Source organism: Lytechinus variegatus, chromosome 9 (genome assembly GCF_018143015.1).
Source record: "Lytechinus variegatus isolate NC3 chromosome 9, Lvar_3.0, whole genome shotgun sequence".
Classification (NCBI taxonomy): domain Eukaryota; kingdom Metazoa; phylum Echinodermata; class Echinoidea; order Temnopleuroida; family Toxopneustidae; genus Lytechinus; species Lytechinus variegatus.
In genome coordinates, this window is record NC_054748.1 from 10,683,071 (window position 1) to 10,698,681 (window position 15,611).

The following is a 15,611-nucleotide window of genomic DNA, read 5'->3' on the forward strand; positions in this document are numbered from 1 at the left end:
CCGCCTCGATCACAAGAATCCCAGTTAAATTACGAGAACTTTTTAAGGCTAAAAAATACCCGTTAATTATTCCTCCATTCACACCGCCCCGAAACACATCCTTCGGGATAAGTTCCTGAAGTTACGAGCATGCGCAGTGTGGTCTGATAAGCAGGCAAGGCGGGAGATTCAAAATCACTAGCCCAGCAGCCACCCACGCCGCCGCGCCCAACGACACGCTGGGATAAAAGTTCCCGTAATTTGCTTTCACATCGCCAAAATACCTGCGACCTTGGAAAAATCCCCACGAAAGTTCTCGTAATTTCGCCAAGTACCTACTATTTAGCGGGTATTTTCTTTCGGGGAGATTACGCGTAGTTTGCTTTCACATTACCAAAATACCTGGTATTTTCTGATCGGGGTAAATTTCCCGATCAGAGAATACCTGGAACTGGCGAACTTCGAGGCGGTCTGAAACCACCTAAAGATACTTTGTGAATTGCACTAGAGAAGAAAAACAGTAGACCAAACCAACTGATGACCTCACTAACATGACCTGACAGGGGTTGTTCCATTACTGAAAGATGTTTCATTTTTATTTTGCTTTGGTAAGCATGGATCTCTACTGTCTGACGTTGGGCTGTTGTTTTCTAATGGGACCCTCCTTCGCTTATACACAATAATGCTCCAAATAGTGATTGTAATAATAATAGATATGGAACCCACTATCCAGAGTGCAATATACATGTTTTTGTTGCTGTTGGGGTATTTCACCGTCTCTGTTGTAACTGTATCATTTAGTACATTAGCCTCAGTGACATTAAGGTCTGGAGTTGGAGGTTCACGAACTGATGTTTGAAGTTCTGTAGATACTTCAGGACAAGGATCCACTACTGCAAAGATTGTATCACTTATTGGATCCCAACCCCAATCAGTACAATTACACTTGTCCTTGATTTGCTCTAGCATAGAAGAACAGCAATGGACAAAGCTATCATGCCTTGCTAATATGTTTTGCATCAGATTCTTAGGAGTTATTATAGGGTCGTTGCTCTTTGGTAAGCGCAGACCTTGTTGGTAGCAGTAGATACCTCCTGACAAAGTTCCCAGTAGAGCTGTACATTGCAATGATATCCATTCTTCATCTTGATGATAATCACCTATTTCACATGAGGCCTGCCCAGGAGGATATCCAATGCGTAGACCAATTATTGGATAGTCTGGTAGCATGATGCCATTCTTGTAAGCCGTCAAGATGTAGGTGCCTGCGTCATCTCTTGAAACTGGATCAATTGTCCATTGAACGGAACAGACTTCACTGACATTCTCAAATGCAAGTCTCTGGTTTGGTGGCATTGACATATATTTTGGTTTTGCAGAACTGTAGCACGGAGCCCTAATCCCAAATTGCAACGTTATCCTTGTACTGTTGCATGGGTACACAAATTCTAGCAGCACCATTTCTCCCTCTCGTGCATACATTATTGTAGCATTACAGGAAGCTAGTGTTTTTGTGGGGGGGGGGGGAGGGGAGGGAAAGCAAGGCCCCTCTGCCCCCTTGGATATGTTGCTCTATAATTAATTCTGTTATTTCTTCTCTCCCCTTTTGTTCCTCCTTTTTTGTCTGTCTGTTTGTCTCTTATTTTTGAAGGGGGGGGGAAGTGCATTTGTCTTTGCAAGGACTTGTGAGAAACCTGATGTGCCGGTTTGGCCTAATCACTGCCATCTGTAGCTGTATATCACTGGTCCCCAAGCAAAAAGTTGCATCAAATTAGCGAACAAATATCCCTTTTCCCAATTTTTCTCCAACTTTCCTCCCCTTTTTTTGCCAGCCGATGGGGGGGGGGTCCCGACTTGACCCCCACCCATAGTTAGACTGCTATCGATGAAGAGAAAGCTAGGCTGAATTGATATAATGTACGATGCAGATAGTAGTGTAATGCATTTCATCTTTCATGCTCTGATATAATCCTATTCAATTAATTTTTTAATATTAGACTCGGTCACTTATGTCTTCAAGGGACTGATTCCCACAACTTTTAGAAGAAAAAATTACTTACCAATCAGTTGGCACAATATTTCATAATTTCAGATAAAATGGTTTGCAAAGTCCACCTACATGTAACCAGTGTACTACTGTACTGCACTGTACGGACATGTTCTTCATTATTATGATATTAGATTTTCAAAAGAACCGCCGTCACTTGTGATCACATGACCCCAGCCCCCGCGAAACTGAAGTTAGTATCGGCCAATGGGAAGGGAATGAAGATTGAAAGAGGTTCAAAGTCCACATTTCCTCTGCCATGTGAAGGAATACCATTACTTGTAAACTGTACTCTCTCAGAGAATCTAGACTAGACTTTTAACCTCTATTATTAAATGCTTTTGAATATTAATTTTCAACAATCAGAATGAAACTAAGCTGGTTGCTATGAAATGATTCAGTTTTAACTCTTTCTATATCTCTCACTCCATCTTTCTATCTCTGTCTCTCCGTCTCACCTGCACTCTTTCTCTCTCTTTTCCCCTCTCTCATGTTTGCTTCCTACCTTCTTTCTATTTTATGCCATCTTTTATAGGACTCTCCCTATTTTCAAATTTAGATGTGATACTGATCAACTTCCAGACATTTATTCAACAGGATGACAAAGTCATAGTTTAATTTGATCCCAACTAAGACTTGATCATACATAGAGAAAAAGATATAATACTGACAATTTTAACTGAAAGTGGATGTAGAATACGAAAGATATTGACATTTTAAAGATCTGTTTGCATGTATTTGCACAAATGAAGTGATATGGGTTGTATGCAAATGAGGGAGGGATTTTTTTTCATATTTCTTGAATTTGGTTTGAATCTTCATGGAACATGTATCTTCATTGTCATCTTTATTATAAATGATATGACAGAGGTCTTTGTTATCACATCCAACAAGAAATAATAGAAGTTTTAGTGAGTGTGTGACAAAATGGGCTCCCTCATTTGTATGGAAATAGGGTTGGCATATCGCTTTTCTTTGAAGTGAAGCTTTATTCAAGGGAGGCTTTAGAATGCCATATTATCTCACGTCTTATTTGGGATGAAATTTCCGTTTTTATAGTCTTGTTTATTTACATATAGAAGTTCAAAACAAGTCATTGCTTGGGGTGGACATGAATGAAAAGAGATTACATTACTTGGTTAACAAGTTGGAATAAAAAATGAATTAAATTAAGTTAATATCAAGAGCATTTATTGATAGATTTGACTTTCATTTAGATAAAAATGACAAAGTATCAAAGTATTGACAATGATGATAAGTCACTCATCATTTGTTCTGTAAAAATGATAAAGTGATCTTTCTTCAACTTCATTTGAACTTATTTTCTTCATATATTTATAACATACACTTCTTATTTCTAGAATAATTCAGATGTAAATCATGCTTAATTGCACATCACTAGCAGGTTTCAAATAAAATACAAAGTATTTACATAATTACTATCATGTACAGTCATAATGATGCTGTTTTTTTTATAGCAAACCCTCCCTGACAACTTATTATTGTTTTGGGGGTGGCAGCTCACAATTGTTTTATCAATCTGGCGCCCGTAACACAAAGCTTAGCAATCATCATAGAAGAATATCTTTACGATTTCATTGCATTGACTACAATGTACTATGAATTGTGAAAATCAAGCGTACAATTAACCACTAGCATTAGTGTAACGGACCCTAGAGTCAATTTTGGTGGTGTGACAGTGAAATAAAGATGAATATTAAAAAGATAGGTTTCATACCACTAGAGGGCAGTGTTCGTGTTGGGGATGCATTCACTCTTTGCTGTCAGGCACATGCTCTGTTCGGGGGGGGGGGGGCTTATGATAGAAAGAGAGGGAGGAGCATATAATTGGTGAAAAGAGATATATAGGACAACTACCCAAGAGAGTATTATTGAGGAAGAGTTAGCAAGTTTCAAATAGAATACAAAGTATCTACATATCTGTATACACTACTATCATGTACAGTCATAATGATGTTGTGGCCTAACTAGAACAGTTGTACTGAATGTAAAAAAAAATATTAGCTTACTTAAGGCTTCTCATCACCTTATGAGCCTGTGAACAACATTGATGTAGCTCAAGCCAGGAAGCAACCAAAGAACAAAGAGATTTCAGCTTCATACAACATAGTGGCAGTGTCACAAGTAAGGATTAATAAAACACAAGTATTTTCAACATTTTTATTTACAGTGTTCCATATGAGTGAGAGAGAAGAAATTTAAATTTCAGTAATCGATGCAGAATAATAATAATAATAATAATCATCATCATCATCATAATGATAATGGAAGTAATATGATGCATATTTAAACATATATATTCAAAAGAATTTTAATAAAAATATACAATGATTTTGATCCTTATTTTCTGAAACCCAATAAAAGTAGGCTTGTATTCGTAAATGTTGATTATATTTTGAATACATGTATTTTTGTTGTCTTCTAATATTGATATCAATCATTAAGTTCTTATTTTAGGTATTAAGGAAAATGGTCACAGAACAAATCCCTATGGGCCTCTGATTCCCACATGTAATCTCCTCTCCGAACATGGCTTCCCTTGAAGACAAAATATTCTCTAATATTTGTCTCGCCCACCAGAGGTGAAGGCGAGACTTAGGAATCCAAATGTCGTCAGTCGTCCATCCGTCACAAATCTAATGACACATAACTCCACAACCGTAAGTCGCTTTTCAACCAAACTTGGATGGTAGATGGACTTGGGGGACCTGCATGTTATGCTGCAGTTGGAGGTCACATGGTTAGGTCAAAGGTCATTCTGAGGTCAATGTTAAAGTTCACATGCAAGACTCTCTTATGACACCTAACTCTGCAACTGTAAATTGCATTTCCACCAAACGTGGATGGTAGATGGACTTGGGGAACCTGCATGTTATGCTATAGTCAGAGGTCACATGGTGAGGTCAAAGGTCGTTTTCAGGTCAACGTTAAAGTTTACATGCAAGACTCTCTTATGACACCTAACTCCACAACCGTAAGTCGCTTTTCAACCAAACTTGGAAGGCAGATGTACTTGGGGGACCTGCGTGTTATGCTGCAGTCAGAGGTCACACGATAAGGTCAAAGGTCATTTTCAGGTCAACGGTAAAGTTTATGTGCAAGGCTCTTATGACAAGTGTTATTCCATCCCAGTCATTTTACATTGAAGTTTCAATATAATTCTCTTGCATGCCCTCGCAAATCACAATATTTCTGGTTATTTTCATAAGTGTGCGAGACACAAAATTGCTTTTGCCTAGTTTCTTTATAGAACCTTTAAATTAGATTTAAAGATGACGTCTGGAAAAAAGAAGAAAATTTGAAGTGAAATTAGGTGTTAAATATGCAACAAGTTTGTTTATTTCATAATAAATTGAAAATAATTATTTTCAGAATTCTTTTTTAAACTGTCTTGTAGTTTATGTGGTAGAATACAAGCGTGCCGAAATTTGGCGTGATTCTGTAAACGCCGGCGGAGATCAGGAGGGGGGGGGGGCATCTTTTCCTGCTGCGGTTCATTCAAAATTACTTTTGATTAGGGCTGAGTGATTGCATTTATTTCAATGGGTGAAATATGTTTTTAAACCTTTATGCAAAAGGGGAAAAAAAGTAAAACAAAAAATTGATAACTGAAAAGCACTTAAAATAAGTAAGCCAAAATTTTCCCAAATTCATATTATACTGTTTTTACATTGATTTAGAATGTATATTTCAGTATATAGTCGGAAGTTAATCAGAAAATAGAGTGAAAATATTTATAGATTTTTGTCCAAAAAGATGGAAGATTCATTTTCAAGTCTATATCTGATATCTGTACTACAGCGATTTGAGCATGTGGAGGAAATACAACATGATTTGGATTTATTTGCTTATATCCTCTCATGAAACTGGATAAATTTGAATTACCTGAGTGTCAATATTTCACCTTGTGTGACAGGTGATGAACTCCACATACAGAAAAAAATCAGCCAAAATGCCACTTTTTCATGCGAGCAGCCATCTTGGAATCTGACATCGAGCCATACAGTGTCGGCTTTACTTTGAAAATGATACGATTCTTCTTTTTTTCTTGCTTTGTAATATCTAAAATAGTATTTGTTGCCAACAATTTTGGTATGTTGTAATTTTGGATGGGATAAAACACAAAAATGAAATCTTTATTTCTTGTAAATTAATTTTGCTATGGAAGAATAATATATAAAGCTCTTTCACTTTATGTACATGTGTAAGATTCATGTTTTGTAAACTGGGTTCCAAAAGAATTCTATCTTACTTTACAATAGCACTGCACAAATTCCACGAAGTCAAAATGGACAATATTTTTACACATGCTAGCTCCAATATTCTTTTCTCTGCACACATCAATAATTATTAGATTGGTTCAATCACAAATGTGCCATCCAATCACTTTCAAGTCAGCATTTTCAATTCATTATAAACTGAAATACTAACAATACAAACGTGATTGGCAGGCTCATTCGTTGGCACACAATGCAAAAGAAACATGACGACGATTAATCATTGGAAACTGACATCGGCTCTTTCTAATAAAAATTTTGGATGTCAAATCACATGACTTTGAGCCTCAATCTCTATACTTTTGAATATTAACTTTCAACAATCAGAATGAAACTAGGTTGATTGCTATGAAATGATTCAGTTTTAACTCTTTATATATCTCTCATTCCCTTGTTCTATCTCTCCCTCTCTCTCGCCCTCCTTCTCTCACTCTCAAACATAATTAATTGTACATAGAGCTTCGTTATTTTTCTATTCTCCTTTATCCCCTCTGTTTCATCTCTCTCTCTTTCCATCCCTCTTTCTCTTTCTTTCTTGTATTTTCCATTTCTCTTCATCTCTATCTTTCTATCATCTCTTCATATCTCTCCCGCATTCTTTCTCTGTCTCCTATCTTTCCATCTGTCTCTCTCCCCCTTTTTAATCTTTTCAGCTGTATTCAAACTTTGCCTACCAGTATCAAGTCAACTCCCCAAAAGATAAAGTTGATTTGAATGAAAGTGAATGATTTTACAAAAACTACATTGTAATAAGATGTACTCTATACCCCAAATGTAGTCTTCTATAAAGTGTTTCGGAGATTATGAAATTTGCTTTAATAGTTGCACAAAACAGTGATATTCACACTATGGGCAGTATATATTTATGCAAACGAGGGAAACAATGATGTGACATACTAATTATTTAATTTTTATTGGCTTTTTATTTGTTATAAAAATTTTGTTTTACAAACTATGTATATCAGTTCAATAAGAATCAATACAACATATAGAGTAGAGTAATGTATACAATGTACAAAAGATAAGGCAAGGAAATGTAAAATAAAATATTAAAGAGAATAAACAGAATAATGGCAATGTAAGTATAAAATATATTATTGGAACTTGATGGTCAAAAATCCTGTCAAAGTTTAAATACATAAGATAAGTCACATTAAAATTAAATATAGTATAAATGCTAAATAAAGTGTCAATATAAAATTTGGTTATGGAGATCATTTGAAATTTGTACTATAATAAATAAAAGTTAAATACACATTTAACGAGACAAGCCCATCTCATAAACACACAAGGGCAGTAAAAATCCTTGCATTCACACACTTTTGATTAAAGATACTTTAAATTTCCTGCTCAAAGCTTTCATTTAAGTGATTGATCTTATTTGAAGATCATTCCTAACAGATGGATCACAGTGTATAAAAGAGAATAGTATATAATTTTTGTATTTACAGTCCATGAAAATAGTTATATTTATTTTTGCTTCTTGTAATATGATCATGGTTTGATTTATCTTGAAAACATGTCAAATCAGTATTATCTAAGTTGTAAAATATTTGATATCTGAGTTCCTCTTTGTCATAAAGTAAAGATCAAAGCTTTTGATACTATATAAGCCAAATTCAAAAAAAGTAGCAAGGGCGTTTTACATCATCTACTCCCTTATTTTCATCATGACCAGAATGTGAATTTATCAATGGATGTTTTCTGATAAAAACTTGAAAACGCTGTAACTTTCTCATATATCAGGAATTGAGCCCATACCATTAACTTTGGCAATCTGTAAAATTAAAACATATTTACATGAAAAAGTATGACAAGTCATTCATTTCTTAGTTACATTTACCAAGTTGCTTCAATAATTTACATCAAAAGGCAACTTTGAATTATAATGATAATATGCATCATAAATCAGAGAACATTCACTTCTCTGATGACCTTTGTTACTTTAAAACATGCAAATTGCAGAAAATGATCTTGAGTTCATTAATTAGTCCCAAAATAAAAAAGGCTCGCAAATCTGAACATTTGCGCATTCATTTTGTTATTATTAATGGTTACATAATCTGAATCTTTCCCAAAGGTTATTGTGTTAAAATTAAATTAAAGTTGGTTATTGCAAAAGTTTGATTGTCTAAAAAGAAAGGTTTGTTGGTACCAACCACAGTGAACTATTGCACACCTTTCCCCAATTCTGCAGACTATCAAACCTTTTTATTTTCAGATTTACAAATTTTATTCTTGTTTTTTTATATTAACCAACCTCCAGAATATTTATTTAGAATGAATTTAGAATTTATTTATCAATTTATAGAATGGCAAACTTTCAGATGAACAATACCAAGGATTAATGAAATTTCAATATCATACCATGGGACTGGTAGTACTTTATACCCTCACGAATTTGACCCTAAACACGTAGCTTTCCAAGCAAAATGACCCTTTTTTCATTATTTCAGTGTTTTTGACACCCTTATTACATTACATACATGTAGGTAACGACTGACTGCCTTGTAAAAGACATCCCTTTTCCGCATTTTTTGGGTCGCGCGTGGTATTCACTCATCAATGTAAGTGGCACCCGTGCTCCAAGTAAGTCTTTTCAGTTGACTGTTGCAAAGTGCTGTCAGTAGCTGTGTTGGTAGAGTACTGGTCAGACTATTCTCAGGGATCTCTTTTCCACAGGGTCCCAAGCAAAATCTTTACACCCACACTGATCCTTTGTGATTTGCGCTAGAGAAGAAGAACAGTAGACCAAACCAAATGACTTCACTAACATGACCTGATAAGGGTTGTTCCATTACTGAAAGATGTTTCATTTTCATTTTGATTTGGTAAGCATGGAGCTCTACTCTCTGACGTTGGGCTGTTGTTTTCTAATGGGACCCTCCTTCGTTTATACACAATAATGCTCCAAATAGTGATTGTAATAATAATAGATATGGAACCCATTATCCAGTGTGCAATATACATGTTTTTGTTGCTGTTGGGGTATTTCACTGTCTCTGTTGTAACTGTATCATTTAGTACATTAGCCTCAGTGACATTAAAGTCTGGAGTTGGAGGTTCAGGAACTGATGTTTGAAGTTCTGTAGATACTTCAGGGCAAGGATCCACCACTGCAAAGATTGTATCACTTATTGGATCCCACCCCCAATCAGTACAATTACACTTGTCCTTGATTTGATCTAGCATAGAAGAACAGCAATGGACAAAGCTATCATGCCTTGCTAATATGTTTTGTTTGAGATTCTTAGGAGTTTCTATAAGGTCATTTCTCTTTGGTAAGCGCAGTCCTTGTTGATAGCAGTAAATACCTCCTGACAAAGTTCCCAGTAGAGCTGTACATTGCAATGATATCCATTCTTCATCTTGATGATAATCACCTATTTCACATGAGGCCTGCCCTGGAGGATATCCAATGCGTAGACCAATTATTGGAAAGTCTGTTAGAATGATGCCATTCTTGTAAGTCGTCAAGATGTAGGTGCCTGCTTCATCTCTTGAAACTGGATCAATTGTCCATTGAACAGAACAGACTTCACTCACATTCTCAAATGCAAGTCTCTGGTTTGGTGGCATGGACATATGCTTTGGTTTCGCAGAACTGTAGCATGGAGCCCTGTTCCCATATTGTAATGTTATTGTACTGTTGCATGGGTATACAAATTCTAGCAGCACCATTTCTCCCTCTCGTGCATACATGTACATTATTTTAGCAGCACAGGAAGCTAGTGTTAGTACTAATATGAAAACAAGTGTGGCCATCATGTGACCAAAGAAATTGAAGTAAGCCCCAAACACAATGCTTTTAGTATTCAGATGAAGGCAGATTTGGATTCATAGTTTTTTTTTTTAATTCAAGGTTTACACATTCTCTTGACAGTTCTGTGGATTTCTTGACAATTTTTTTTTTCTCTGAAAATGTCAACCTTGAAATAATAGAATGTGCATACACTACAAATTATACTAGATTTTGGTAGAGATGTAGAAGAAGATATTAAAAGTCCGTATCAATATTTTTCTTGCCAAAATGATAAGTTACATTAATCCTCCAAAAAAGTCTGCTTTGTCCAGATTTAGTAGCCGCAATTCCTCTGAACTTCTACGTCTGCTGAGGAGACTTTACTGTTTGAAGAGAGACAGAGAGAGAGACAATTACAAAAAAGTAAATCATTTTTTCATAATTATTTCATAAAGTTCACACATACTGTGGTGACATTGAATATTTGAAATTTTCTTGATTAATCAGCTCCTTTAATGTGTGTGTTTTTGTATTGAGTGTTATCAATCGGATACTATCTTGGACTGACCTTTAATGTCACCATCTAGGAGACATGACAAGGGCTTGAACCTTTGGCCCGAATTCACAAAGTTGGTTTCGAAAACCCACGGTTGAGTCCATGGTTTATGCAAATTTCCTGTATAAATTACACTTATTTCAGCGCGTGTATAAATCATGTCCAATGCTGATGCGCGCATTTTTCACAGAGCGCCAAATTGACGCCTGTTACCAGAGTCCACTGTTTAAAGAGTGGACTCATGAATTAAAACAGTGGACTCATGAATAAACTAGCGTACCTAACCATGGTAAGAGGCGTCAATTTAGGGTGTGTTTATGCTTCCATTGCGAGGACAGAATCAGCGATTTCAAACGTCGATTCAAAACGCCGATTCTAAACGTGGTTCTGGAGTGCTGTTTATGCTTAATTTTTCAGAGCAAATCATGATCTCCAGCTGGCTTCGCATCGTAAAGCGAGGTCATATTGGGCGCGCCTTTTTTCGAAAGTTTTTTTTTCCGATTGTTGTTATTACGTGGAGATAACATGGAGCAATACAACTGTATTTGCCCGCGGATTTTCATCTCACCGGAAGCATGTACCAAATGACGTCATTTAAACACGTTTACGATTGTGGTTCTGTTTATACTTCCCCAGAAAGCCTGATTCTGGTCAAACAACGTTTACAAACGCACCTTTTTGTGAGTTTATGATCGGCGTTTTGAAACAGCATTTAAATGAAAGTAAGCATGGACGCAACCGTGTTTTGGACTAATCACGTTTGGAAACGCTGATTCTGGCCTGAAAAGTGGAAGCATAAACACGGCCATACACGCGTCCGATACGCGCTTAATTAAGCGTAATTTATACTGGAAATCATCATAAACCATGGACTCAACCGAGGGTTTCAAAACCACCTTTGTGAATTCGGGCCTTTGACCCTCTGCACTAGTATGCAACTTATCTCATGTAGCTTGGGTTACATGTGCATTTCAGAATGCTAAGTTTTATGTTTTTAGCAAGCATTATTTATTCTTTGGTAAATTTCTTTTAGCAGGTGATACCGTGTTTACACATTGACTCGGCTCGGGTGTTGAATCCGTGAGCCGGGTTGAACACTGCGAAGAAGGGATCAGAGATCGCGTTTATACGTACATATAAAAAGGCGAGTTCAACACGGCTCGCGGATCTCGAACGGAAGAAGAATTATGACGTCGCAAATTAAACGCGGGAAATTCACTGCCGGAATCGAATCTTGTCCGTGCGAACAACAACAATGCCAAAAGTGAAAACGCGCGCAGTGACCTGGTCAAGAGAGTTCGACACGGCTTTCTGTTTACACACAAAAAAAATGCCGAGTCTGACTCGGCTCGCGGGTTGAAACCTACGATTTTGGCGGATCAAAAAAGCCGTGTTCGACACGGCTCGCGGATCACACTGATCGCGTTTACACAGCATAAAATTGCCGTGTTGAGCACGGCTCGCATGTCGAACCCCCGAGCCGTGTCACTGTGTAAACACGGTATGAATGATATGAAGGAATGAACGTGTGTTCCTTTAGAGATAAGAGACAGTAGTTGGAGCAAACGATTATATCATGAGAATTTTTTTAAAATCAAGTATAATTGTCAAAATATTATCATACATCTAGATCTGGTGCATTTATATCAACTTATCTTTGTAAAATCATGAAACCCTAGCTCAAAATTGATAATTTTGATGATCACTAACACAGAATATCATACTTTGGACAGTGTATGGATATTGCCTCGACAAATAATCGACATTTGATGGAATTCTGTGCTTTTTTTGCTAAGTTTTCAGCATATACAGACAGACGCTTCTTTTCATTGGATTCTGTTTGAACCCATTGTAGGCCTATGTCCATAAAATAGATAAGATAAATTTATCTTATCTATTTTATGGACATAGGCCTACAATGGGTTCCTGATCAATACAAAATATCTACATGTTTTCTCTGTAAATTTTCACTACCAAATCACTAAATTTGTTGAGAAAGTGCTAAGAAAGGACCCTTTAAAAAAAAAAACTACGCATTACATAGAGAGGGTGCTAGCTGCCAAATTCAAACACTTGTGGCAGAAAACACCAAATTTGATTTTCAAACAGCTGAAACTAAAACATACAATTACTATACTTTTGTACTCTAATTTTAGAATTTTAGATGATAGTGAAGTATAAGTCATATTACTGATCTTTTTTTTTAGTTTAGTACCATTGAAAGTTTCAGACAGGCTTTATAAGTTAGAGATTTTGATTTCTTGTACCTAACAAAATATTTTTTTCTCAATGGTAGGGTCCCCGCAAAGGGCAGGTTCCTTACAAATTGATGATGTTATTTTATAGATAAAATCATAATTTTTTATTCATAGTTTTCATGCTTACTTGATATGAGCTATATTCCATAAATAACTTACTGAACAAGTGTGTTTTCCTGTTGGCAGTTGTCCCTTGTAGAGAAGAGTGATCAATACATTTATCAGAAGTCTTCCTGAGTAAAGAGGGGAAAATGTTGCAATATTCAATAAATTTTCAAAATTATTTTACCCAAATCAAAACAAAATTATGTTTTTCTAGACACTTTATTATACTTAATTGAATCATTTGAAAACAAATTTCCACAATGATTGTACATTTGGGAAATTTACATACATCATAATTGTTCTAATCAGATATTGTAAAAAAAGTATTTTTCAGAAAATTAATAATATTTTCAAATTATTTGTTTATATGAAGGCTATCTTCTTTCATTGCTTTAAATTTAAAATGATTATATATTTAGGCATGATCTCTTGATTTTAGACAAACAAACTTGTTCTTGTGTACGTAGACATCTGATCCTGGAAAATGACACCCTTTTGCATGGCCCCCTTTATCCCAATGTTCTAATGTACATCATATAGAGTTATTACATGTACTCTCCTAGAAAAAGGAGTATGACATAGACCCCTGTTACATCTGAGAGATTCCCTACCTCGGGCCGGCCCGGGGCCTACCTCGGGTCGGAAAGAAATCAGATGTAAACATCCCAAACCTACCTCGGGCCACCTTTTAGCGAACCTACCCGAGACCACATCCAGAGGTAGTCTCGGGTAGGTATCGGGCCGGCCCCGGTCCACCGATTCGTAGATGTAAACGCACACAAGCTTTCGAACCTATCTCGGTCCGTTCGCCAGCTGTCAAATTACGTCATATAGTGCGTGCTATCCCCTCCCCAGCCCCGTCGTTCTTCGAATGTTTTTGCGGCATGCGACATGTGAATTGTGATTGATAAAGTCTTTGATTTGAGTGAAAAAAAGCATTTTAAACGTATCCTTTTCAAGTCGATCATATCTTCAACGACTGCTGGGATCATCAGCATTCTTTCAGAATCTCGGGTAACTTCAATTAGCGCGCGCGAATTATTCGGAGCCTAGATCGAGAGCGCCTTTTAAAGGTGTCAGCAATCGGATGCCGCTCGAAACAGTACAGATAGGGCGAAAGGGGAGGGAATGAACACTGTGATGTAAACAGACCACATTTCGGACTCGGTCCGTTCGCGAAGCTAATCCACCAATAATCCAGTCAAGGTTGCAAGTGGACTCGGTCGGGTCTCGGGTAGGAAACTTTCAGATGTAACAGGGGTCATAGAACCTTGTGCTTTATATTTTGTTAAAATGGAGGTGTCCAATGAAAAGTAAAGCTTGTGCTTTGTGGGTTCCTTAAAAACTAATGACAGTAAAAGAATATTTATTTAACATGCGTCAAATTCCTTTCCTATTCTAATCCCAGGGGGGGGAGGGGGCAGTCAAATATATTGCTGTACACACACATGACAAAAAAAATGCGTTTAAAGGGGTGTTTTTTTCTCACTTTTGGACGCTGGCCACGCATGCACTCATTAAGGTATAAAAAACAGATTTGTAAGAAAAAGGGTGGCTTTGAAAGACTGGTCAATTTTCATTCGTGGGGTCAAACTTATTTAGGGTATGTTTTTTTTCCAGAGCTTTTTTTTCAAGACTAGTCAAACACGACTGTTTAGGGTATGTTTTTTCCCCAAACTTTTTCCCTGGTGTCATATTCTGCCAACAACTTCTTTAGGTGCCAACATGTGTAAATAAAGCCCAAGTACAATTTTTTAGGGGGTTATATTGCACAGAGGAAAAAACCTCGTTTAGGGGGTTGTTTGGAAATAATTTGGTTACGCATGTGTACAGCAATATATTTGACTGCTCCCCACCCTGGCTTCTTGTAGATCACATACAGGGTGATATAAACCAGAATTATTGTACTGCTTCTAATGTTTATCTTCCTGCATCATATTAAAAAAAGGCCCTTTAGTGCCCCAAACTTTCCATACTGTATTATTGTATTGTACAGAATTGGTCAGAGCACAGAACCAGCATACCCCCACAATACATGTTCATGGTGTACTGTGAAACCACTATGTCAGAGCAAGTATATTCCATCACACTGTAATTCTGAAATATCAAATGAAATGTTATAAAAGAACATTGTCCCAGCTTATCAATATGCCAACTGCTACAGCAAAAAATGAAGATAGAATAAATATAGGGCCTCGAAGAGAAGAAATAGCTTACCATTGACCAGGTACTGTAAATTCCTGTGATTTTCTCGTGAAATTCATGTTGTTTAAATCATTATCATGCTCATGAACAGGAACTACATGTAGCTTTAAAGGTTTAAAAAATGGCGCTGTTTACACCCCTCTTCTATGGACCCATGTCTTCACGCAATTGATCATTTGATGCGGGAGAGCCAATCATTGAATGGCATGATGAGTATTGGGTACAAAGTCCTCATCACTGGGAATTTGCTTTTAGCCTAGGTCCTTTCAGACCCATTCAATCAAAACTATTAAGTCCTACCTTTCCATCTCTCTACCTCTGTATCTGTCTCTCTCACCCTTTTTCCTATCTTTTCAGCTGTATCCAATCTTTGCCTACCAGTATCAAGTCAACTCCCCCAAAAATTGATTTGAATGAAAAT

General features: G+C 36.6%; 1 protein-coding gene across 1 annotated transcript; it reads right to left on the minus strand.

Moving 5' to 3' along the window:
• Window positions 1–7,421: 7,421 nt before the first annotated feature.
• Window positions 7,422–15,313, minus strand: LOC121421471. Its single transcript, XM_041616171.1, has 3 exons — window positions 15,203–15,313; window positions 13,040–13,113; window positions 7,422–10,449 (listed from the first exon to the last, which is right to left on the minus strand). Exon 3 carries the CDS (start codon window positions 10,090–10,092, stop codon window positions 9,094–9,096), a length of 999 nt encoding a protein of 332 aa, XP_041472105.1. The 5' UTR covers window positions 10,093–10,449; window positions 13,040–13,113; window positions 15,203–15,313; the 3' UTR covers window positions 7,422–9,093.
• Between the last annotated feature and the right edge of the window lie 298 nt (window positions 15,314–15,611).

Bases quoted from the DNA above. Each gene is read 5' to 3' on its own strand.
- LOC121421471 (XM_041616171.1), bottom strand. From the start codon at position 10,092: ATGATGGCCACACTTGTTTTCATATTAGTACTAACACTAGCTTCCTGT.